The 25,223-nt window shown below is 52.4% G+C and overlaps 2 protein-coding genes across 3 annotated transcripts in view; both read right to left on the bottom strand.

Annotated features, from left to right (window-relative positions):
• Window positions 1–501: 501 nt before the first annotated feature.
• On the bottom strand, window positions 502–18,948 carry LOC144726623 (uncharacterized). The gene is made up of 2 exons (XM_078605354.1): window positions 4,576–18,948; window positions 502–3,843 (listed from the first exon to the last, which is right to left on the bottom strand). The coding sequence occupies exon 1, from the start codon at window positions 8,729–8,731 to the stop codon at window positions 7,562–7,564; it is 1,170 nt and encodes a 389-aa protein (XP_078461480.1). The 5' UTR covers window positions 8,732–18,948; the 3' UTR covers window positions 502–3,843; window positions 4,576–7,561.
• Window positions 18,949–19,309: 361 nt separating this feature from the next.
• Window positions 19,310–25,223, bottom strand: part of LOC144726622 (tyrosine-protein kinase SRK2-like) — a 28,252-nt gene continuing 22,338 nt past the window's right edge. For both annotated transcript variants that reach the window (XM_078605353.1, XM_078605351.1), the window contains exon 8: window positions 19,310–20,424. In XM_078605353.1, the coding sequence (XP_078461479.1) occupies window positions 19,985–20,424 (440 nt within the window). In that variant the 3' untranslated portion in view covers window positions 19,310–19,984. The remainder of the gene's footprint in view (window positions 20,425–25,223) is intronic.

Here is a 25,223-nt window from a genome sequence, read left to right as displayed (position 1 = left end):
ACACGTACGCCAAGCTCTTAAGGCTAATGGTTACTCCGACTACACAATCCGCAAGGCCATCACTCCAACCATCAAGAAGGATCCTGTTGAGGAGCCTTTCAAGACCATCACCTTACCCTACATTGCTGGGGTCACAAAAAAGATCTCGAAAATCCTGATTAAACACAAGATCCAGGTCCGATTCAACACAGTATATAAAATCCGTGATCTGGTCCCGTCTGTAAAATATGTGGTTCCAGACATACAGTACCCTGGCGTCTACAAACTAAGTTGCCTCTGTGGTAGCAGTTACATTGGAGAAACCAAACGACATGTCTCGGACCGCATCCGTGAACATAAAGCAGACCTAAAACACGGTAGGACAAACACCTCAGCCGTGGCAGATCACTGTTACAATTCAGTGGGCTCACATGACATTGACTTCTCCAAGACAGAGGTTCTCTGCAAGCCATCTGGCTATCATGAGAGATTCGTTCATGAGGCGATCCACATATACAAACACAGAGACAATTTCAACCGAGAAGATGGATTCTGGCTTAGCAATCATTGGAAGGATGTAATAAACCATTTCGGATCTTAACTGATTGTGTTCACGTTTACGGTGACTTTCAGACCGCGTTCCACTCACTGGCATGGTGCAGTGTGCAGAGTAATGTATGGTGTCGTAATTGTGTAATGCGGGCGTAAGCGACCTTCCGGATGTGACGTTACGGGGGGTGGAGTCATGTGACGTGGGTGGGAGGTTCGGGTCCTTAAGCGGGTAAACCGGAAGGGGAAGGCAGTCGGGGTGTGAGCGGAAAAGAGTGAGGCCACGCGGGCGAGTGAGAAGAGGGGGGGCACCGACGGCCATCGGGAGCCAACCCCGAAGACAAGAGGAAGCTGCGGAGTGGTGTGCAGCTGCAGAGGAGACAGCCAGAAGGGCTGCGTGTTAGAGGCAGCAGTGTGGCTGCCAGGTGGAGCTGCGATGTGTGTTCATGGCTACGGCCTTGATACTCCTGCCAACTATTGGAAATAGATTGTAATCGTTTTAATAGTTAATTCTACTGCGGTGGTGGGCGTCCACATCGGACACCATTAAAACCCACAATAGCCTGGTCTCGTAGTTTGAAAGGGTATAATAAAAGAATGATTCAGATGACAGGGGCGTGCAAGGGCTGAGGAATGGGTGACCGCGATAGAGGGTACTTAAGGGTTATGGAAGGATAGGGGAGGAACAGGAGGAAGTGGAGGTAGCGTGGGGAGGAAAGGAAAGATGAAGAGAATGGGCAATTGAGAAGAGGTGACGCTTTAAGCAAGGGACATAATGAGATTATGTACTGATTCATTGTGTCGGGAAAGGTTCTGGCAAGGATTATTCAATATCGCCTTGCCAGACACGCTGAGGAGACGCTTGCCGAGCCCCAATGTGGTTTCAAGGCCGGGATGGTCCTACACGGACACAAAATTATCTGTCTGCTACAAGAGAGGTGTAAGAAATTTCAACATGACCTATATCTCTACTTTATTGAACTCCTCGAGGCCTACGATACCATCAGTAGGCGATTGTGCTTTCGGGTCCCTGACGGCTTACAATTATTAAAGACCTTCATGATGGTGGGCAGGCCTGGCTAGGGGCCATCCATTTAGTACGTATGCACAGGAGGGGGGAGGGGGGGTTAACCCAAATGCGTACGCTTGCGCATGGGGGGTCTACTGACAATTTACGTACGCATAGGAAACGGGGGGGGGGGCGGGGTGAAGCTTGGATAATAATTTGTCTACATTGGCCTTCAAATGAGTTAGGTAGTCCGGCGGTGGACTTCTCTGTTTGCTAAAAAAAAAGTTCATATTATGAATCCTTGATCGTTTCTGCGTAGATTAAATATCAGCCGTTCTATAGGATTCGGGAGGGGGGTGTAAAAAGTACGCGTGCATACAGGGAGGGAGGATTTTTGCGTACCTACTAAATGGATGGCCCCCTAAAGCTGGATAGCCGGGAGTCAGAGCCAATTCCTATTCACCCTGGGTTACATATTTTTCGACCTTGTAGTTCGAGAAGCTTTCCATGGCTGTACCAAAGGAATTTTCATCTGGTACATATTCAATGGCTGACTGATTGATGTCCGAGTTTGGTCGTGGTCAGCCATGTTTTGCATGTTGATGATCTGGTGATTGCTGCTGACTATTGACTGAGTTGGAGGCTCTGCTGCTGAACCTGGACCTTGTTATTAAGAGGTGGGGCCTAACTATCATCCCCACCAAAACTTGGCACCTGCCTGGGTATTTAAAGTCATCAAACACTTCATCCCCTCAACTCCCCATAAGCGATGGGGCAGTTGTGGAGAGAGTTGAGAATTCCCGTAATTAGCAAAGTTGGGGGCACAGTTGGTGCATCTGCCAGTAATCTCAGTCAGTCTACCCATAGCACCTGGGTCTGTTCTGTGACCTCCCGCCAGCCAGCCTACAACACTTCATCATGGCCTCAAGATCCACCTAGCCTGGCAGAAGTGACGTCACTGCCGCTTAATGACGAATAACAATTGTTGTATGTGATGGAGGTGTGTGTCATAGATGGGTATGTGTGATGCAGGTGTGTCATCGAGGTGTGTGTGTAATTTAGGTGGAGGAACAGTGGCGCAGCGGTTAGTACGCTGCGTTGCAGATCCGGCGATCAAAAAGTGGGAAATATTTGAACCGATCCAGGCACTGGCGGAGCCAGTGGGGGGGGCCCGTGTGTCCCCCCAATGATCCGATCAAAATCCCTAATTTAGATTGGATAATTGGGGTTTATTAGCAATAAATCGGCGTTTGCGACCCCTACTGCCACTGTATAGCATATTATTACGTGCCAGGGACTCTATGAGATGATAGGACAATAGTCTGAGTCCATAATTGGCAATAAGTAACGGCAAAGCAGTTATTAGTGACTCAGAATTGTGCGCAGTTGTGTATACAGTACACGACTTCCCTGAAGGCATTCACCTTCAGCGAGCGCGATGCCGATCACACACGGTTCGAATTCGACCCTTGATCGATCGATGGCTGCGCCATCGCCGGGACACGCATCGAATAAAAAGCAAGGGACAAGTTCTTACTTACTAACAACTCCTCTATAATTTTTCATTGCTGGAGGGGTTGCCCCCCCTACCTGGAAATCCTGGCTCCGCCATTGGATCCAAAGCCTGCCCTAAGTCAGGTGCCAAGGTGCAGAATGTCGTGGATTAAATTCTGACCCTGACGCCTGTATATTTTGAGTTTGCATGTTTCCCCGTGGTTGCGTGGATTTTCCTCCAGGTCCTCCGAACATACTTTTAGAGTATTTGACTGATATTAATTTCCACATGAAAGCCACTTTGTTGAGCAATAATTTGTCGCCGGGTCGATTCTAAAAAAACGAAATAGCTCAGTGGGCCTTACTTAGTAAGATAAAAAAAATAGTTTAGTTTTTGTTTAAACGAGTACCTAGTGCGGAATGTAAAAACTATTTCAGGAGACAGTCGCCCGGGCATGATTCTGCCCTTCATAAAAGCACTTACTCCAACAGCCTGTTAAGGGCTATCTTGGTCTTTGATGTGTGCGTGTGATTTTGCGTGTGATGAATGTGTGTGTGTGATGGATATGTGTGTTGTGATGAATGTGTGTGTGATGAATGTGTGTTGTGATGGAGAGGTGTGTTGGGTATTTTAGAAAGCCGTCTGGATCCCGGTCCTCAGAGGGATTGCACAACTCGGCTCTGCCTCCGCTCACTTGTAGATGGTTGAAGATGTTTGAGATGTTTCTCGGCCTGCCGCTCTCCGCTCCATGATGGGACTGAGATCTCAAGCAGCCGACATTCAAGTGGCCGTGTATGGACACTGACGTCTTCTGCAAACACAACGCAGATCCCCGCGTGTAGCCTTCCTTAACAGACTGTTGGGGAAAGTGCTGTTAGCGACCACCTATGAAGGCTGGCACAGCACACGAGGTGGGTGGCCAGCACCACACCCGGCCGCCTTTGCCTCCCTAGTGGCGATGTTTACACACCGCACCAGGTACTCATATGAGGCTGAGTCGAACTAGGTGAGGCCCATTACTGGGTCTCAATCGCTATCACTGGTGTTGTCCGTAAGCGGGAATCGAGTTCGGGCTGCTGGGTTCGTAGCGCAGCGTGCTCTATGCTACACTACCGCTCCGCACACTACATACAGACACATCGACACACACATTTCAACAAATCCCCCATAATGGATGACTCAGATTAGAAAATACTAACATCTGTCTCGCAAACACACAATGGGTATAGATCATATGAACACACACACACTCACCTACTCTCTCCCACACATATACACTCGTTCTCACACGCATACATTACATGGACAGAAACGCATACAGACTCGCACACAATCGCACGCATACACACATTCACATAGACACATACACTACACTCACACAGACTTACACAGGCTGTCGGGGCAAATGCTGTTAGCGAGCACTTATTAAGGCGCACGAGGCGGTGAGTTGACAACACCACACCTGGCCGCCTTTGTCTCCTCAATGCCCCGGTCATCGCAGCGGCTTATGCGAGCCACGGTGGTTAGACGCCAACTCCCTTACCTGATGTGCAGGAGGTCGTGGGTTCGATCTCCACCCACACCTCGCCATCGAGCCACGCACCTCGCCACTGGGCCACGCACCTCGCCACTTAGCCATTCACATGGAGAAGGGAGATTAAGGGTTTAGGAGGTAGATTGAGAAGGGAGATGAAGGGATCAGGAGGGAAATGAAGGGAGATGAAGGGGGTTAGGAGGGAGATGGAGAAGAGAGATGAAGGGGGTGAGGATGGAGATATACGGAAGCACACAATCAGGAGGGACAGAGAGCATGGATTGTGTTGTGTACACAGTCATCATCACGTTTTGTATTTTACGAGGGAGCGCCTTCACCACCAGGGGGCGATCTTTCATTGACCTCCCTTCCCACTATTGAAACTTCAACCTCCTGGAAATTAATCTCTTCCGATTTTTCACGGCTAGGCGATGGGAAGTCCGTTGCGCCATTGCTAACCCGAGTGGCATCAATTTATCTGCTATTCATTGTCATCCGTCTCTCAGTCTCGACCCGTGAACTCTGTTTTTAATGCTAGAATTTGCCTCATAACCATGTTTTGTTACGCCAAAATGTACGGTTTTCGAGGCACATTCGTAGCAGAGAAGCACGCTCCAAGACGGAGGCCGCTGTGTCACCCCCTTTCGCTGTCAACGAATTCAATTCATATTATCGGACCAACGAACTTGCCCATAGACCAACACTGAGAAAACGGAATGGCCATAACCTAAGACTGAGAAAACGGAAAGGCCACAGACTAACACTGAGAAAACGGAAAGGCCATGGAATTAGTCTCTGGCCATTCAATTTTCTCAGTGTTAGTCTATTACCACGAGGGGGGTGGGTGCCAGCACCATGCTCGGTCCGCCCTGACACACCAATACCAGTACCCGATATTCGCCTCTAAGTGACGGCGACGTCGCCACGGCGCCTGTGCCAGGCCAGGTGAACTGGCCTGGCCCCCTTACACACGCTCACTCACGCACACACGCAGGGATGCGAAGTGCACTCACTGCGTGCCTTCTTGCATTCACAGCCCGCCTTCTTGCATTCACAGCCCGGATAAGTCACCACAAACCCGGCTATTTAAACAGTCCCGTGCGTAACAAATGGGAGACTCGCCTGTATATTGGATTGTTTCACGCACATTGTACTTGAGTGCGGCACTCCGCACATGAACTCCTGGAATGCAGTTGAACGTCTTCCCACGCTCCTGACACTCAATGAACATCAAAGACGACGACGGCACCGCCGCGACCACTCTGCCCCACCTACCACACGCGACAACAAAAACACTCAACACGTTCGTCAGTAATAACACGGTGTGTGTGGCCTTAAACTAATTAATTTTTTAGACGACATTCCGGCCAATGTATCTTCTTTATCGTCAATTTACGTGACGTGCCAGATCACATGATACGGATAATAAGTAATGTGCAGCGTTGCGGGTTGCTATTACATGAATGACGCTATATATAAAATGAAATTGTTATTCATGTACGTGCTGTATAGAAGGGACTGTTGCTCAAATCGTAGCATATTATACATTATTTTTTATTTCAAGGTGACGCAGTGTTACATTTACGAATGTGTTGAGTGGTGGTACTTGTACTCGTGCACCATTGCCATCGCAGCAGCAGCATCGCCAAATCGTGTTTAGTTTTCCTCGATGCTCCAGTAAGTTTAAGACTCTTAGTGAACCTCAATATTCCTGCAGAAGGCCAGTAGCCCGAAACGTTGAGATGTGCCCCTCTCTTCTTAGTGACAGTAAAACGCACACCCCTGGAAATTAGTTTTTATTGGCGTGGAGCGGTGGCGCAGCAGTTAGCTTGCTAAACATGGATTATGTTGAACCTCTTTCACACCGTACGTAGCCAACCGTGCTAATCGGAGGTGTCGGTGTATGAATTTGATTCCGGACCACAGTGGCGAGTGATACTTGAATCGGTCCTGGATCCCCTCCACGCCTTCAACAACCAAAAGTGACCAGCGTGGTGAAGTATGACCAAACAATCCCCCATCATTTAAAAGGTGTGGGGAGGCCTTCATCCAGCAGTGTATAGATAAGAGGCTGTGACGCGTCTCACCTTTAGTTTGGAGGAGTTGAGTCAGCCCAAATATAATCCGCCCTCCGGAGTAGATACAGTGGAGAGACTTGTTCCCATCGTGGGAATGCGACATTTCCAACAACTGCCAATAACTGCTTTGACTTCGCGTTTAAATCTCGAGAAGCCACCGCTCAAAGTCAGAGACAATTGGGGACTACTACGAACCTCTTTTTTATTTTACCAGGTAATGCCCACTGAGCTTTCGAGCTCTTTTTTCAGAAGCGACCTCGCGATCACAAATGACAGCTTAATGAAGCGGCTTATCATCATGTGGAAATGCATAGTAGGCAGGAGGGTGGATTGGCGGGCGAGAAGGGGGAGCCCATCAACACTCCACGTCCCCAGCTGTGAGCTCCGGACACGAGCAGTGAACCCTGGGGGGCACTGAGGGGTAAAGGGGGACGGAGTGGGGGGGGTCACAGAAACCATCACAATGCGCGGGCGGGCGATAAAGAGTGCATTTAGGCGACCTTCGCAGAGGCTGGGGTCGGATTCCGTGCGTCTCGCTCCGCCGCTGCCCCTGCTGCCCGGGTGGGGTTACAGCTGGGGACATGGTGTGGGGGTGGGGGGTACAGAGCTACCTATTTCGCTATTATTATAGGAAGTGGGGGGGGGCAGGATGGAGGCACAGGGCGACCTGTGTCGCTATTGTCGGAAGTGGGGGGTAGGGGTAGTGGTGGGGGAGCACAGGGCGACCTGTGTCGCTATTGTAGGAAGTGGGGGGTAGGGGTAGTGGTGGGGGGGGGTACAGAGCGAGCAGTGTCGCTATTGTGTCTGTAGAGGAGGGCCCGGGTGGGGAGGGGGGAGAAGCGGGGGGGCTGTCCCGGTGTCAGGTGGCGCCGAGACAGAAGTGCGGAGTCATTTCAGCGCGAGTCGGAGGCGCACGACTACACACGCGTGCGTGCGTGAGTCTGTGTGTGTGTACGTGAGTCTGTGTGTGTGTGCGTGAGTCTGTGTGTGTGAGTCTGTGTGTGTGTGCGTGAGTCTGTGTGTGCGTGCGTGAGTCTGTGTGTGTGCGTGAGTCTGTGTGTGTGTGTGCGTGAGTCTGTGTGTGTGAGTCTGTGTGTGTGCGTGAGTCTGTGTGTGTGTGCGTGAGTCTGTGTGTGTGAGTCTGTGTGTGTGTGTGCGTGAGTCTGTGTGTGCGTGCGTGAGTCTGTGTGTGCGTGAGTCTGTGTGTGTGTGCGTGAGTCTGTGTGTGTGTGAGTCTGTGTGTGTGCGTGAGTCTGTGTGTGTGTGAGTCTGTGTGTGTGTGCGTGAGTCTGTGTGTGTGTGCGTGAGTCTGTGTGTGTGAGTCTGTGTGTGTGTGTGCGTGAGTCTGTGTGTGCGTGCGTGAGTCTGTGTGTGTGTGCGTGAGTCTGTGTGTGTGTGAGTCTGTGTGTGCGTGAGTCTGTGTGTGTGTGAGTCTGTGTGTGTGTGCGTGAGTCTGTGTGTGTGTGCGTGCGTTTGTGTGTGTGTGAGTCTGTGTGTGTGCGTGAGTCTGTGTGTGTGTGTCTGTGTGTGTGTGCGTGAGTCTGTGTGTGTGTGCGTGCGTTTGTGTGTGTGTGAGTCTGTGTGTGTACGTGAGTCTGTGTGTGTACGTGAGTCTGTGTGTGTGTGAGAGTCTGTGTGTGTGTGCATGAGTCTGTGTGTGTGTGCGTTAGTCTGTGTGCGTTAGTCTGCGTGCGTGAGTCTGTGTGCGTGTGAGTCTGTGTGTGTGCGTGAGTCTGTGTGTGTGCGTGAGTCTGTGTGTGTGTGCGTGAGTCTGTGTGTGTGCGTGAGTCTGTGTGAGTCTGTGTGAGCGCGTGAGTCTGTGTGTGTGCGTGAGTCTGTGTGTGTGTGCGTGAGTCTGTGTGTGCGTGAGTCTGTGTGTGTGCGTGAGTCTGTGTGTGCGTGAGTCTGTGTATGTGCGTGAGTCTGTGTGTGTGCGTGAGTCTCTGTGTGTGCGTGAGTCTGTGTGTGCGTGAGTCTGTGTGTGTGAGTCTGTGTGTGTGTGAGTCTGTGTGTGCGAGTCTGTGTGTGTGTGTGAGTCTGTGTGAGGGCGTGAGTCTGTGTGAGTGCGTGAGTCTGAATATTTTCATGGCGTCCGATTAATCCGAGATGAAGTTGATGATGATGTCTCCTTGGCGATCATCAAAGATAAATTATCATCATCAACAGCGTTTCGGCCGCTTGCGGAAGACCCACGTGAACCTGACCTCAGTTCTGCGGGCTAATTCATGCCACCTGGACGTCGTGAACGACATCTGCTGGGAGCCTCGAGCTCCGCGTGGCTCCACGTGAAGAAAGCAGGGGGAGCTTTCTCTTGCAGATGTCACCTCCATCTCTGAGCGGCGCCTCTGGGTGTTCGCTCCTCATTATCGTAGAGAGAGAGGGGGGGGACGACTCAGAGGTGCCAAGAGGAGGAACCTCATACGAGGAGTGGGGAAGACAGCAGAAGCAGCAGCAGTCACGCGGAGAAGCCGGCACAGCTAAGCTCTGCGATGCTTAATATATTAAGGTCAATTCATGAGTATGCATGTTGAAATTCTTTTGCACCGTACATAGCCAACAGTGCTAAGGACAACAAACTCAACACACAAATCAGTTTTAAGGAAATTAGTTTTCAATCTAGATTTAAAAGTGCATAGCTCCAGTGCCTTCATAATATCTAAAGGAAGAGCGTTCCAGACGACCGCAGAATTGCATCTGAAAGCGCGAGACGCAGTGACCATCTTTGTTCGATGGCGGAGCCAAACGTCGCCGCTGCTGCAATGGGAGGAACCGGAGCATCCGGAGAAAGCCACTTGTGCGACGTAAAAACACTTAATCGCAGACCACATTTTTGTCTATCGACTTCTCACAACGAGCCTAGTGTGAATACTCCTCGCATGTGGTGGTGATCCACCAACCCTTGCTACTGCTGCCTCCACAGCGACGGGTTACCAGGCAGCAGTTACATCCAGCGAAGCCACCGCCCAGCATCGTGGATTATGTAAGCCACAAATTAATAATTAACTTCCTTCACAGATCAGTCCCTCCACAATGTAGAACGTTATATTTTTTACACATGCCATCAGCCACGTAATCTTCTGGTCGTGCGTAATTTCCACAGCATTGGTCCAGCGCAAGCAAAACAGTAAGCTTTCGCAGCCAATATTACCCATAAGACCAAAACAGGACGACTGCATAACAACTTTGGCTATCGCCCGATGAAGCTGGTTGTAATCACCAGCGAAAATCGTAATCGAATTGTGAATGTTGTGCGTTTACTCTCCAACACACCGGTGTGCTGAAGTAGAAACTAATTGGCACGTTTTGTATACGTGACAACCCTTTCTAATTGGCTGTCGGGCGATTTTGGGTTTAACGACATTTATATTTACGTGATCCAACCCAAAAATACCTTTATTATCTGCAAGCAAAAATTGGGACCGGTTTCGACATTTAGTGTCTCATCAGCAGAGCCACTCACTTGATCGTGCGAGTGAATTTCCAGATGACTACAGGCAGCAAGGACGTCTCTGCTCCCACAAAGTCATCGGTCTCGGGGTGAGTGCGATGACTAAAGTCACAGCTCCCCCTGGCGGACAGGCCCCTCGTGTACCGCGTGGGGTGACGAGCCATTACGGTTTTACCCCCGGAAGGGTGTGGGGTCCCTTGGGAGGGGTCTAGGGTTTTGTTTTGTTGTGTTTAGTTTGTTGTCCTTCCCCCGCACCTCCGATGACCATGTTTGGCTACAAACGTTGCGAAATAAGTTCACACGTAACAAAAATATACGCTTGGACTACTAGACACGGTCAATGCTTTATTGTTATTCTATGAAGAAACCTATAATTTAAGATATTTAAAACAACAACAACTTACCAGCGACATATTTAGGCAATCATTATTCACAGTGATCTCTAACTGTACAAATAAAATATCCTTGCTTTTTTTTCTCTCAATTTCATTAAGAGTGTGCTACTGTGTCATGAGACACAATGTTCCCAGCCGCCACGAGGCTCCCAGTAAGCGGCGCATCACCTTGTGTCAGACAAAAAGCCGGGTGATGCAGGTGGTGGTGGCGGCTATGCTGTATGTGGTCCGTTATCCAGCACTGTGGGAGGCAGCGAGGGTTGGTGGATCACCGGATAAATGCTGTTGCGAAACTCCCCACGCGTGGGCATCGAGGAAGAACCATACCCTACCTCAGCAGTTCAGCAAAGCTGTGGACTTCTGTATTGGGTTGCCCCCTCGCACGCGCTTGGGGGTCTCCCTGGGTGCTCTGTGATGCCGCCGCCGCGAAGCCGCTCGACCTCGCCACCACCAAGCGACAAGGCCGATCCCGCTTCCCCCTCACCGCCCCCCACATAAACACACCCTCACACATTTTCCCACATAGAGCTCCGAGGGGAGGTCTCCTGGCCGGCAGGTTTTTACCCGAAAGCCCTCATAGGGATAATCTTCACGGTTTCCTGCGGCCAGGGAATTGGGCGACATCCCCCGATGCTGGTTCGCACCGCGGCGCTGTGACCCGGGTTGAGATTGCATGGTCACGGCGGGGGCTGTCCAGCCACCACGGTTGAAACGCACCCCCCACACACACGTATCGACCAGGCCGGCAGGGGTCCACAGCCACGAATGAAGGGGAAGCCAAGGAGGGGGGAGACGGCTGATTAGCGTGGCAGGTGTGCGCGGGGACCGCCGCGCACACCTGCAGCCGCGGCGAGCCTTTGTTACGGAAACCGCGGCTGATTGGCATAACAAAGGCGCCCGTGGATCACCGCCGGCGCCGCAATCGGCGGGGGACCCATTGTTAGAGAAACCGGGAATGCGGCTGAACGGGCGTGGCGACCTGATTGGCCGAGAAGGCGTTTGGGTCGGCGTTCTTTTATGTAGGTTGAGGATAAAAGAGGGTGCAGAGAGGTAAAACGCTCTCTTGCTCCAGAAGTCAGCGCCCGGGACGGTTCTCAGTTCGGCCACTCGAACGTCCGTGCGACGCGTCGAAGTGTGCCGCGAGGACGAGACCCCCAGAGCGCCATACGCATCTAACCGTGAGTAAGAGGGAAAAGGAGTATTGGGATTGAGGCTAGAAAAACCAAAACCGCTTAGAGCCTATCAAATTAGATATATCGGGTACAGACCCTTGGGCGATAGTAGTTATTACCAATGTTTGAGGGAAGCCACGAGGAGGGTTTTTGAATGAACAAGGTGGTTAAGGGACCAGCCGAGAGTTATGTCTCACAGAGAGGAATCGGGGGGCAGTAGCCTCAACAAAATGGTGTCAGAGGTGGAACGATCACCTGCACCTCCAAGGGAGAGAGGCGACCCAACCCAGGCTAAAATAAAATGCACGTTCACGGGCAAAGGGATTCCGTCATGGAAATCGTTTGCCCGCAGCATCAGAGGTGCTAAAAAGGTTAATGGCTGGACAGACGCGGAGGCGTTGCAGCAGATGGAGATGCATTTGGATGGGCGGGCAGCCGACTTTGTGGAAGCTTTACCCGAAAGCACACAAACTCAGTGGGGGGAATTAATGCACCAGCTTGAACTGTGCTTCAGCACGTATGATGAGGAGGAAGCGCAGGCGGCCTTAGAGGCGCGCCGCCGCCAACCCGGCGAGGATTGGCGGGATTACGCCGAGGACGTACGCTCGCTGACCCAGATCGCGTACCCGGAGTACGAGGCAAAAATAAATGAGGGCCTCGCCGCCGGGAAGGTCCAGCGATATTTGGCACGCACCCCATGGTGGCAGTCAAATGTAGACGGTGCACACCTCCCCTTCAACACCCTTGTCGAGCGCGCACGTAAATGCGAGAAGCTCTCCGGTGAGCGCACGCAGCTTCGAGGGCGGGGACGGGAGTGCGCCGTGGCGAGCCTACTCTCAGATGAGGAAGAGGAGGAGGAGCTCGCCATCCCAACAAAGGGACGAGCAAGGGAAACCCCAACACCCTGGGAGACAGTACCGGGATGGGTAGCCGGGATACAGGCCAGCATCGGGGGGATGGAGGACAAAGTGAGCCGAAATATGACCAAACTGCAGTCTACCGTTGAGACCGAGATGGGGGAACTACGCTCCACAGTAGGGGGGCTGGCCGGGCGGGTATCCCAATTGGAGTCCGATTTGGGACAACTGCGTACTGGGAGAGGGAGAGGGAGCGGGCAGGAGGCCCACTACGGAGCCGCCACCCTTCCCCCTGCATGCCATATATGCGACCAACGGGGACACTGAATGAGGTACTGTCCTGGGATCGCCCAAGCTAGACAAGAGAGGGGACCACTGGGGGATGAAATCGACGTAGCCCCGACACAAACAAGCTGTACTGATAATAGCGAGCGAGTGACCTCCACACAGACCCCAGCAACAACACCCAAGAGCGCGGTGACTCCTGGCAACTGGCTGCGAGAACTGGTGGCGAGAATCACGGGAGCTACGTCGCTGGTGGAGGGGCAGGTCAACGGACAGCGTACCCAGATCCTGCTGGACATGGGGGCGGTAGCCTCACTCGTGAGCGCGGCGTACTGCAGCATGATCGGGGTCGATGTGAGCCGCCTGCAGGCCCCAGACCACGCGCTGCACACGGCGAGCGGAGCCGGAATGGGGCTACTGGGGAGGGCCACCCTGGAGGTCCGCATAGGCAGCCAGGTGTGCACCCAGGAGTTCTACGTCTCGAGTGTGTTGTGCCACGAGTGTATTGCAGGTACCGACCTGCTGGAAAAGCTGGGACTCAACGTGCAATCCCGCCAGCATTGCGCCACCATGGAGAGCAGCGGGGAGGGGATACCATTCCTGGGACGAGAGCCGAATCGACCCCTCTTCGCACCCGTGGCCGCTACCCTGGTGACGACCGTCACCATCGGGCCGCTCACCGAGATGCTGGTACCGGTGACAACACCCTCCACCGACCCCGCGCACCGACCATCAGGTAAGGTTGGCAAAACAATATGGGGTGGTGGGTTCAGCCACATTGGTAAACGCAGATGGGGGCCGATTGTTTATGCGGATGTTTAACCCTCACAGTACCCCGGCGATACTGCGATGGCGCACCCCGATAGCCACCGTACACCCCCTGCACGCACGCCACTCTGGACGACTCGGTGTTTGCACTCTGGGCTGAGGACCCCGGTCGCCCCGAGGGCGACCAGGACCTGGCCTGGTGAGTCAGCCCGACTCCCCGAGCCGAGGTCTTTCCCCTGCTCGACGAGTTATACGTACCTTGGGCAGATTTACCTAAGGGGGAGGCCGATCAGCTGCGCAAGTTACTATGGGAGTATGCCGACGTGTTCAGTGCACACGACTCGGACATGGGTCGGACAGACCTTGTTAAGCACCAAATTGACACCGGTGCAGCCCGACCCATCAAACTCCCCGCATACCGAGTGGGCGCACCCGAACGGGCCCAGATCAAGGAGGCGGTCGGGGACATGCTCCGTGATAACATAATCCAGCTCTCGGCGAGCCCCTGGTCAGCCCCGGTGGTACTAGTAACGAAAAAGGATGGGTCAACCCGGTTTTGCGTCGATTACCGCAAACTGAACGCGGTCACCCTCGGTGACGCCTTTCCCATACCCCGGCATCAACGACACCTTTGACAGCCTCGCTGGAGCGCGGTATTTTTCCACCCTCGATCTCGCGTCTGGGTACTGGCAGGTAGAGATGGCGGCAGAGGATCGACCAAAAACCGCCTTCACCACCCTGATGGGACTATTCGAGTTTCGAGTACTCTCGTTCAGACTCACCAACCCACCCACGACGTTCCAGCGGCTGATGGAGCTGGTGATGCGGGGCTTGCAGTGGGAACAGTGCCTGATTTACCTGGATGATGTGATAGTGTTCAGTAGATCTCTGTCTGAGCACTGGTCCAGGTTACGGGAGGTGTTCCAGCGACTGCGAGCGGCCCATCTCAAGCTCAAGCCGCGTAAGTGTTACCTTGCACAGCGCGAGGTAGGGTACCTCGGACACCGTGTTAGCGAGGCAGGGGTGCGCACCGATCCGGAGAAAGTACACGCCGTAGTGGATTGGCCACGGCCAAGGAACCTGACGGAGATCAGATAATTTTTGGGGCTCGCCACCTATTATCGTCGATTTGTAAACGGATTCAGCGAGATTGCACACCCCCTCACCCAACTCACTTCCCCTAAGAACCCCTATCAGTGGACGGGGGCCTGCCAGACGGCCTTCACCACCCTCAAAGATCACCTCACCCACACCTCCACCCTGGCTTTCCCCGATTTCACCACCGACTTTATTTTGGACACCGACGCCTGCAGCAGCGGGCTGGGCGCGGTGTTGTCACAGGAGCAGGATGGGACGGAGCGAGTCATCGCGTACGCCAGCCGGACCCTGAGTGGGGCCGAGCTGAACTATTGCGTGACCCGCCAAGAATTGTACGTGGTGATTTTCGCGTGTAAGCAGTTCCGGCCGTATTTGTACAGCAGGAAATGTCGCGTACGCACTGACCATTATGCTCTGCAGTTCCTTTTTACATTCAAGGAGCCGCGGGGGCAGATGGCCCGGTGGCTGGCGCAGTTGCAGGAATACAACCTGCAAATCGAGTATCGGGCTAGTCGGACGCATGCGGACGCCTTATCGAGGCAGCCCGCGGTGTGCGCTGAGACCAGGGCGGAGGAGGCCTGCCCATGTTTCACAGGGGGACGCTGCTGGCGGGCAACGGACCCCCGGGAGGCCGCGGCAACTGACCCCCCCCCCGGTGAGAGAGAGTGCAGTATGCGCCACAGAGACCCCCACGGAGGAAGCCGGGAGCCCAGCAGACCGCCCGGCGATTGCGGAGCTCACGACTCAGGACCCGACGAACCACCCCGCCCCGATCGGACGGATCCAAGAGGACGTCGGCTGCACCTTCCCGGGCTTGAACGACGAGCAGCTGAGACGAACCCAGCAGCGGGATCCGGATCTTGCGGTGGTGGAAGCGGCCCTACGAGAGAAGAAGGACGCCCTGCCAGGACCCTGGAGTGGTTTGTACGACCGGTTGTGTGTGCAGAATGGGGTGGTACGAGAGCTAACAGAAGCCGGCCAGCCAGGGTGCATCTGTGTTCCTGCCCAGGTGCGACTCCAGCTGCTACGGCTGGTGCACGACCACCCGCTCGGGGGCCATGACGGGGAATGATGCACTCGGGAGACACTGCGTCGCCAGTTTCTCTGGCCCAAATTGACAAAAGACGTGGCTGCCTGGGTACAGGGCTGCCGCGCTTGTCAGGAGTGCGGACTGAAACCGACATGCTATCAGGTACCCCTAACGCCGTTCCTCGTCAGCCGCACAAACCAGCTGGTCGGGATCGACCTACAGGGGCCATTTCCGCGGTCCCATCGAGGCAACCGGTATATCCTCGTAGCGGTGGAGTATTTCACCCGCTACCCCGTGGCAGTGGCAATCCCTGATAAAACGGCCCTTGTGGTGGCCCGGGCATTTGTGGAGCATCACGTACTTAAGCATGGGATCCCGGAACGAGTTCTCACTGACCAGGGTAGCAAGTTCGAGGCCGAGCTGCTCCAGGCGCTGTGCCAAGAGTTCGGAATCCAGAAGGACCGAACCACAGCGTACCACCCCCAAGTGAACGGTATGGTGGAGCGCATGAATCAAACCTTAGCGGGGAAGCTCAAACGTATGGCGGCCGCAAATCAACGGGATTGGGACGAACACAACCCCTACGCCCTATTCGCCTACGCCACCACTGTACACACGTCGACGGGACAAACCCCGTTCTTGATGATGTTCGGCCGTGAGTTTCGTTTACCCGCAGACCTGCTGTTCGGCGTTCCTCCCCCCCAACCGGAGGAAGGGAGCCGCTCCGTAGAACACCTGATGGAGACCCTGCGGGAGACCTGAGGCCGAGCATACCCTCAAGGAGAAGCCGTGCATCAGTGGTAGGAACAGAGCACCCGACCCCGCGTGGAGCCCCCCTTATTCCCGACAGGGGCTAAGGTGTGGCTACACACCCCTCGCGTCGGGGCCGGGCAGGTGGGGAAACTGACGACCTACTGGCGAGGACCCTGGACCATGGTGCAGCAGATCTCTCCCTGGACAGTACTAATCCAGGACGGGGAGAGGGGCCGAGAGACGGTGGTCAACGTCCGCTGCTTAAAACCATGGAAAGCGGCCCCGGCGAGGGAGAACCCCGCCGCCCGAATGCCCCGAAATCCCGGGGTAACCGCACCCCCCGTGCTCGGTGGCCTCGCACGCCAGGCCCCCGACCCCAAGGCGTCCCGATCCAATCAGGAGACGGCGCAGGCGACGGCCCCTAAATCCTTCTTCAGCTGAGTTTGTGCCCCAGCCCGCAGGTGCCGAGGGAAAAGGAGAGCCATTGGAGTGGAGGAGGAGGCCGACGCAGGAACCCCAGAGGACGAAGCCACCCACCCCGAGACCAGCCACGAGGTCCGGACGGATCCCCCAGACCCCGCAGCGCTTCCTCGTGGGTGCGGCCCAGACGAGGTGCTCCAGTCAACCCAGGACGGGGACTGGCATCTCGGGGGGCTATGTGATGCCACTGCCGCGAAGCCGCTCGGCGGGTGCCGATCTACGACCTCGCCACCACCAAGCGACGGGGCCGACCCTACTTCCCCCTCACCGCCCCCCACATAAACACACCCTCACACATTTTCCCACATAGAGCTCCGAGGGGAGGTCTCCTGGCTGGCAGGTTTTTACCTGAAAGCCCTCATAGGGATAATCTTCACGGTTTCCTGCGGCCAGGGAATTGGGCGACCTCCCCCGATGCTGGTTCGCACCACAGCGCTGTGACTCGGGTTGAGATTGCATGGTCACGGCTTGGGCTGTCCAGCCACCACGGTTGAAACGCACCCCCCACACACACGTATCGACAAGGCCGGCAGGGGTCCACAGCCACGAACGAAGGGGAAGCCAAGGAGGGGGGGACAGCTGATTCATTTGGCAGGTGTGCGCGGGGACCGCTGCCGCGCAGCAGCCGCGGCGAGCCTTTGTTACGGAAACCACGGCTGATTGGCATAACAAAGGCGCCCGTGGATCACCGCCAGCGCCGCAATCGGCGGGGGACCCATTGTTAGAGAAACCGGGAATGCGGCTGAATGGGCGTGGCGACCTGATTGGCCGAGAAGGCGTCGGGGGGGCGTTCTTTGATGTAGGTTGAGGATAAAAAGAGGGCGCAGAGAGGTAAAACGCTCTCTTGCTCCAGAAGTCAGCACCCGGGACGGTTCCCAGTTCGGCCACCTGAACGTCCGTGCAACGCGTCGAAGTGTGCCGTATTTGGATTGAGGCTAGAAAAACCAAAACCGCTTAGAGTCTATCAAATTAGATATATCGGGTACAGACCCTTGGGCGATAGTGTAGGCCTGCCTTGTCGATCCTTACTGACTTAACAGTGAATCAGTCGGCCGGTAATAAATCATTAATAACTAATCACAACCTCGTGTGGTTTCGACGAGAGTGTGAATGCGCGCGGTGCTGTGTGTACATACGCTCACAGCGTGTGAGTGCTGCGCGGGGCTGTGTGAGGAGAGGTGTCACGTTTCATTGAAGGAGAGGCAACGCAGTAATAACTAATCGTAGCCAAAGTGTGGTTTTGACGAGAGTGTGAACGCGCGGTGCTGTGTGTACGTACGCTCACAGCGTGTGTAGTCAGTGCTCCACGGGTGTGCGCTCGTAACGTGGGTGGTCGGTGTTGAGACACGTGCTGCGTGAGGGCTCACACCCACCGCAAACACCTGTTCCATGGCCCCTTTAGACGAGCGTTATCACCCGCTCACGGCGGCCGCGCGTGTGCGAGCAACGCCACGGCCCTCCGACCTCCGACCCCCAGCTGCCATGCGATTTCTAGGGCATGCACGGAGTTGAACAGTAGCGTGCGGGTAGTTATTACCAATGTTTGAGGGAAGGCACGAGGAGGGTGTTTGAATGAACAAGGTGGTTAAGGGACCAGCCGAGAGTTATGTCTCACAGAGAGGAATCGGGGGGCAGTAGCCTCAACAGCTCCACTTTCCTCCCACATGTAAACACTCATTAACTGGTGGATAACACATTGACACTCAAGGGATGGCAGAGCTTGGGGCATAGTTTGCGCCATTGCCTTTTCCCACAAGCACTGGCGGAGCCAGTACGGGGGGGGGTGTGGAGTGGCACGTGCCCCCCCAATGATCATTGGGGTTTATTCGTAATAAATCGGCATTTTGCAACCCCCACTGCCACTGTGTAGCATATTATTACGTGCCAGGGACTTCATGAGATAATAGCACAATAGTCTAAGTCCTTAATTGGCAATAGGCAATAAGCAACGGCAAAGCAATTATAAGTGACTCACAGAATTGTGCCCCCCCCCCGACTCCACACGGTGCCCCCGAAGCCTCTCTAATCCCCGTACCCCAATACTCACCCTCCCCTCCCCTGCATAATAAAATGATGTTATTAATCGGCTTAACTTAGCTTTCCTATTAATCAGCTTAACTTCTGCCCCCGTGTTCACACACTGGCCACCCCCTGCATCATAAAAATGATGTTACTAATCAGCTTAACTCAGCTTATCCCCCCCCTGACTCCACACGGCGCCCCCCTACCCTGCGGTCCTCCCTGGCTCCTCCCCCCCTCTTACCCTATATAATCGCGTGTCTCTAATAGCTCTCTTCACTTACTACAGTAATTTTGCTGTAGCAGTTCCACCTGAAGATGGAAGCTTGTGTTGCCTCCAAAACGTCGTGATTTCATATAGTTGTTTTCATTTTTATTTTATTTTTAATTTTCACCTACGTGACTTTACCGAAAAACCAAAGAGTATGGATCCTTGCAGTCACGAAAACTTCAAATTGAGAATTGTGCGCAGTTGCGTAAACAGTACACAACTTCCCTGAAGGCATACCTTCAGCGAGCGCGATGCCCATCACACGCAGTTCGAATTCGAATTCGACCCTCGATCGATGGCTGCACCATCGCCGCACACGCATCGAATAAAAAGCAAGGGACAAGTCCTTACTTACTATCAACTCCTATAATTTTTCTTTGCTGGAGGGGTTTCCCCCCCCTACCTAAAAATCCTGGCTCCGCCATTGCCCACACAAGTGCTTTGCTGCAGAGAAACGTTCATTGCCGGGGGAAATCGATCCGATTATTATTATGAATCTTCAAAGGTAAAATTCCTCTCAAGTGGAAAACAAATGACGTGATACCTGCGCAGTCATTTAAGCTGGATCTGGCCTGGAGACATAATCCAGATGTTGCTGTTGCCAATCCCGTGAAGTGCAAAGTCGCTGAACCATCCATGAACAAAATAAGTCACTGGACTGACTTCAGGTCATCACAAATGCCGCTCGACAATTTACCAAGTTTTGGAGATAAACTGAACAGTTGCAGGAACCCTCCCTTCACGTGCACGTGGAACCGCTCCCATCAAGTCCTCGGTCCCAAAAGGTCGCTCGTTCTGTCACATCGGAGAATGAACTTCACCGAATCCACCTTGTCGTCAGACCCATCTTTGCCATCGCGACATGAGCTCTTCCTGGGCAGCGTGAGGTCGTGAGGCAGGGTTTCGCTATTCCTCGTCCCGCTCCTCGTCGTCGTGGCTGAGGGCGGCTGCAATCGCCGGGACCCCAGCGTCGCGGCTCGCCCATCCCCCCAGCCTGTCGAGCATTGAGCTTCATTGGGGTCGTTTGCCGCAGCCCCGGACAGCGAGGAGAAATGCGACTCGAGGTCAGCGAAGGTGGGCCGCGCGTCGGAGGCCACCTGCCAACAGGCGAGCATGGCGGCGTACACGGCCTGCGGGCAGCCGGCCACGCGCGGCATCCGGTAGCCGCGCTGCACTGCCTCCAGGGACTCGTGGGTGCTCATCCCTGTGGCCGCAAGAAAAGGGAGATAGGGCGGTGTGTGGTGTGGGGTCGGCAGAGTGCATGCTTATGCGGACGGCAAATGCTCACTGGAGGTTTGGGAATAGTAGCATCCTTCCAATCGTGGCCACACGTATTTTCGTGTCACCTTAAACACAAAACTAAATTAAAACTATTCTTAATTTTACCAGGTAATGCCCACTGAGCTGTGTATCTTTTTTTCACAGAAGCGACCTGGCTATTACAACTGATAGCTCAACCAAGTGGCTTATAGTCCCGTGGAAAGTTATTGCAGCCCAAATACTCTGAACACCAATACAACAACTGGGATACGGTAAGCAAAATTCCAGTTTCTGAAAGGGCTTGGAGAGCCAATTCCTAAAAATAAATGACAAACATGCCCCATTAAACAAATTCAGATTAAAGGGTGATCATTCACCATGGTTTGACCAGAACATCTCTGAATTAATGCAAACTAGAGATATAGCCTAGAATAATGCAAATACATAAAAAAAAACTCCCTGATTACAACAAAAAAACAATACAAAAATATGAGTGCAAAGTATAGGAAAGGTAAACAAATCACTTAAATTTATACGAATTTTAGGTAATGACCGAAGAAAGGATAAGATCACGGGTACAAGGGGCCGAAATGAGGTTTCTCCGCAGGGTTGCCAGGCTCACTCTCCGTGATCGGGTGAGGAGCTCGGTAATCCGGGAGAGCCTCAGAGTCGACTTGCTGCTCCTCTGGATCGAGAGGAGCCAGACTCCCCTTGGAACTCTACCAGGCATGTCCCACTGGGCGAAGACCCCCTGGGCCGGCCCAGGACACGCTGGCGTTAATATGGCGCTCAGCTGACCTGAGAACGCCTGGGAATTCCCCAGGAAGAGCTAGAGTTTGTCGCCAGGGAAAGGGAGGTCTGGACCGTCCTACTCAACATGCTGCCGACGCGACCCTCACCAGGACAAGTGGACTGAGAAATGAACGAACGATCAGAAGAGCTAAACGCTGATAAGAAAAAAGCCCCCTTTTAATCAATTACTGTAAACAGATCGGAACGAGGTCTCAAGATCACGTTGCTGCCATTAACCATCCTAAACATGACCTCCTCGCAATCTTCATCAGGCAAGGCCAAGGGGACTCCAGTCTCAAGTCCACCAGCACAAGCAATGGCACATCGACAATAACTGTCGCAGTCCGTGACGTGATTGTCATCCACTGTATACAGGTGACCTGAATATGAATGGTCATCACCACATCTGCAAGCAGCCACTCAAGTCAGCTACAGACGTGGGGTGACTTAAATAGCCACCACACTCAACGGGGGCTACTCAGAATATAAGGATTGGTCTCAACTCGTGACATGTTCCTCATATACGAGCCGAACAGCTGGGCAAATTTTCACTCAGCCCGATGAAAAAAAAATACTGTAACCCAGACTTGTGCTTCAGAATCAGACTATGAATTTATACTGGAGGAATCCATGAGCGATAAACATCTTTTTCACAGAGGACAAGAACGGACAGCCAGTAATTGCTTCGTTGTCTCTCTGTCTGTGTCCGCCTTCCTTATAACGCTTTTAACTGACAAACTATTGGGTTTACATTTCAACAAAGTACACAAATACAACAAACTACGCCCCCGGATGAACACCTGCTATTAGTTTTTGCCTTTGGTCCAATCTAAATTAAGAAAAGAAAACTTTGTAAAATATACGCTGATCATAATGATAACTTTGAACAGTGCACCGACTCGCGGTTGCCCCTAGCAATGCAAACACGGTTGCTTAGCGATGATAGGAGGTTATCTCATGTTAAAGACTTGGTCATTTTGTTTACAAGAAAATATGCCAAAAAGAAAAAAACAAGCCTCTCCAAAACAAAAACAAAGAGATTGGCAGCACTGTGGCCACAAAGCAAACAGTGGAGGAGCAGCAGCTGTCTCAACAGCAAACAAACAATGAAAGCACCTCAGCAGCTCCGGCTGAAGGAAACTCCAAAGTAGCCTGCATCAAGACAAGCCAGAGACTGCACAGTTACTGCTAAAGGAGCACACGCTGAGGAAAATCCTGAACAGCGTGTATGAAGACCAGCCAGAAACTGCACAATTACTGCTGCAGCACGGGCTAAGAAAACACTGTTTAAGCTCCCGCGGAGGGCTTCTCGGCGCTTCGCACCTCGCCATCACCCCCACTGATGTCCTCTTCTCCTCCCCCCACCCCATGTGTGCAGTTATTACTATAGAGCAGGGGTCGGTAACCTTTTTGACTGGGAGAGCCATAAAAGCCAAATATTTCTAAATATATTTCATTGAGAGCCATATAGTATTTTTAACGTATAATAAATTAAATATGTCTTACTTTTAATGCGACTTCTGGTGCTGCATTGTTTTTACTGATGGCCTTGTAGTCTGGTTCATACGTAGTGAGGTTGAGCTTCATGCAGGCGTTGAGGCTTCCATCAGTTAAACGTGAGCGTAGGTTGGTCTTAATGTTCCTCATATGCGAGAATGACCGCTCACATGCATATGTAGAGTCAAACATGGTCAATACGGCAATACTCACACGCTGCATTGTGTGGTATGTCACAGGAAGCTCGTTCCAAGTTTTAAGAATCAGCTGGTCTTCAGGTTGAAGATTTTTCATTTCTGTCCACTTGTGTTCCCTCGCCAGCTCTGCTTGCTGTCGCGCAAGACTTTCCAACTCTCGATTAAGTGACTTGAACTTACTCATCCACATGTCTGATGCCTTCAGGTCAGCAACTTCCAGCTCAAAGTCTCCGATAGAGACCCCGGGGATGCATGTCAGGTCGACTTTGTCCACTGCACACTCATGTGGATGAGTGATGAACTTGAAAAGACCAGTGCGCGCACGAAATTCTCCAAAACGTGCTTTGAATGACTGCAGGAGATTGGACGTAAAGCCAGTTAGCTGCTGGAGATCCAGATGTTGAGTGGAGTCACTTGCTAAGCATGCATCTCTAAATTGTCGCAGTTTTTCAAAGTGCAGAAGACGACCTGTTTCAATGTCCCTGAGAAAGACTTCCAGCTTGCTTTCAAATGCAAACACTGCTTGTTGAAGGGATGAGATTGTATTTCCAATACCTTGCATTTTCACATTGAGCTGGTTCAGATGGCCAGTTATGTCCACGAGATAGTGAAACTGCAGGAGCCAGTCAGTGTTGTCTAGTTCAGGATGCTTGACGCCTTTCATTTCAAGAAAAGTCCGGATTTCACTCAGGCAAGCTGCAAAACGGCTGAGCACCTTCCCCCTTGACAACCAACGCACTCACATCCGCTGCTGTGTCCTCACCGAACTCTAAACAGATTTTATTTAAAGCAGCCTATCACTAATCTCGGAGAGAATAAGGTTACTCCGATCTGAACTCGATAATTTAGACAAGACTCTCTTACAAACACATTTAATGTTAACACAAAAAATGTCACCTTCCGATTGGAACCACGTTGATAACATGACTTCTGCTTCTGCTGACTAAATGTCAGCCAAATGCAAAGCAAACCTGATCTCTAAATTCAACCTCCTATCTAAGAAGAAACCAGAGCAACACATCACAAAGCTGGATGTTAACAAGACCGATATGAATTAGAGTAACATCCCAATTTCTGACAATCTAAAAACGGTACTGGCCAAAGGACTAAATTTCGCCGTCACCCCTAAATATATACCAATAGAGGATGTGATTTCTCAGATTGATGTAGCCCTCAGAGGCATAGGACACATCCATGCGGATGTAGCAAGAGCTGAAATAGCCACTATTCTTAAGAATGCTAAGAAACCCACTAGTAACATCAGCAAAAACGAACGCTCTGAACTCGCGGACCTAAAAAAGAGAGATGATATAGTCATCCTCTCGGCAGACAAGGGCAATGCCATGGTCATCATGGATAAAGATTCATACAACAACAAAATCCTGGACCTACTTAATGATGGGAGTTACTCCAAAATTAAAAACGATCCCACTAAAAGCCTAACGACAAAAACCAACAGAATCATCACGAGTTCGACTTCCCTAATCGAACCAAGCAAACGTCCCTCTCTAAAACCATCGGCGGCAAAACCTCCCAGACTCTATGGTCTTCCCAAGATCCATAAAGAAGGCACCCCGCTACGACCCATCGTGTCGACGATAAACTCTCCTACCTACAAACTAGCCCGGTTTCTGTCAGATACTCTGCTTCCCTTCACAGGCAAGACCTCTTCGGCAGTACTCAACTTAACCCAATTAGTCTCTATGGTTAAGGACATGGTACTATCTCCTGATGACATCCTCGTCAGTTTTGATGTAGTATCTCTGTTTACCAAAGTCCCAGTACCGGACACCCTAACAATAATTGAGGACTTGGTCCAACATGGATTGAATTCTGATGTACCTGCGCTGTCTCACCAACACCTATTTTACCTGGAATGGCACCTTCTACAAACAGAATGAGGGTACCCCTATGGGCTCCCCCTTGTCACCAGTGATAGCCAACATGTTCATGGAAAAGTTTGAATCAGACGCCATCCAGACATCCACCCTGCGTCCTTCCCTGTGGAAGAGGTATGTGGATGACACTTTCGTCATTTGGCCACATGGCCTCCCAGCATTGAACCACTTCTTGGACCACATCAATTCCAGACACCCATCCATCAGATTCACCATGGAAGTGGAGAAAGATGGTAAACTACCATTCTTGGATATTCTGTTTGAGAGGAGACCTGACGGATCCTTGGGACATTCTGTCTACAGGAAAGCCACCCACACAGATTCCTACTTGAAACCGGATTCCCACCACAACCCATCTC

The sequence above is a fragment of the Lampetra planeri genome, chromosome 24 (assembly GCF_965212315.1).
Source record: "Lampetra planeri chromosome 24, kcLamPlan1.2.h2, whole genome shotgun sequence".
Classification (NCBI taxonomy): domain Eukaryota; kingdom Metazoa; phylum Chordata; class Hyperoartia; order Petromyzontiformes; family Petromyzontidae; genus Lampetra; species Lampetra planeri.
Note: the sequence above shows the minus strand (reverse complement) of the source record. Positions and strands in the feature narration are given on the sequence as shown.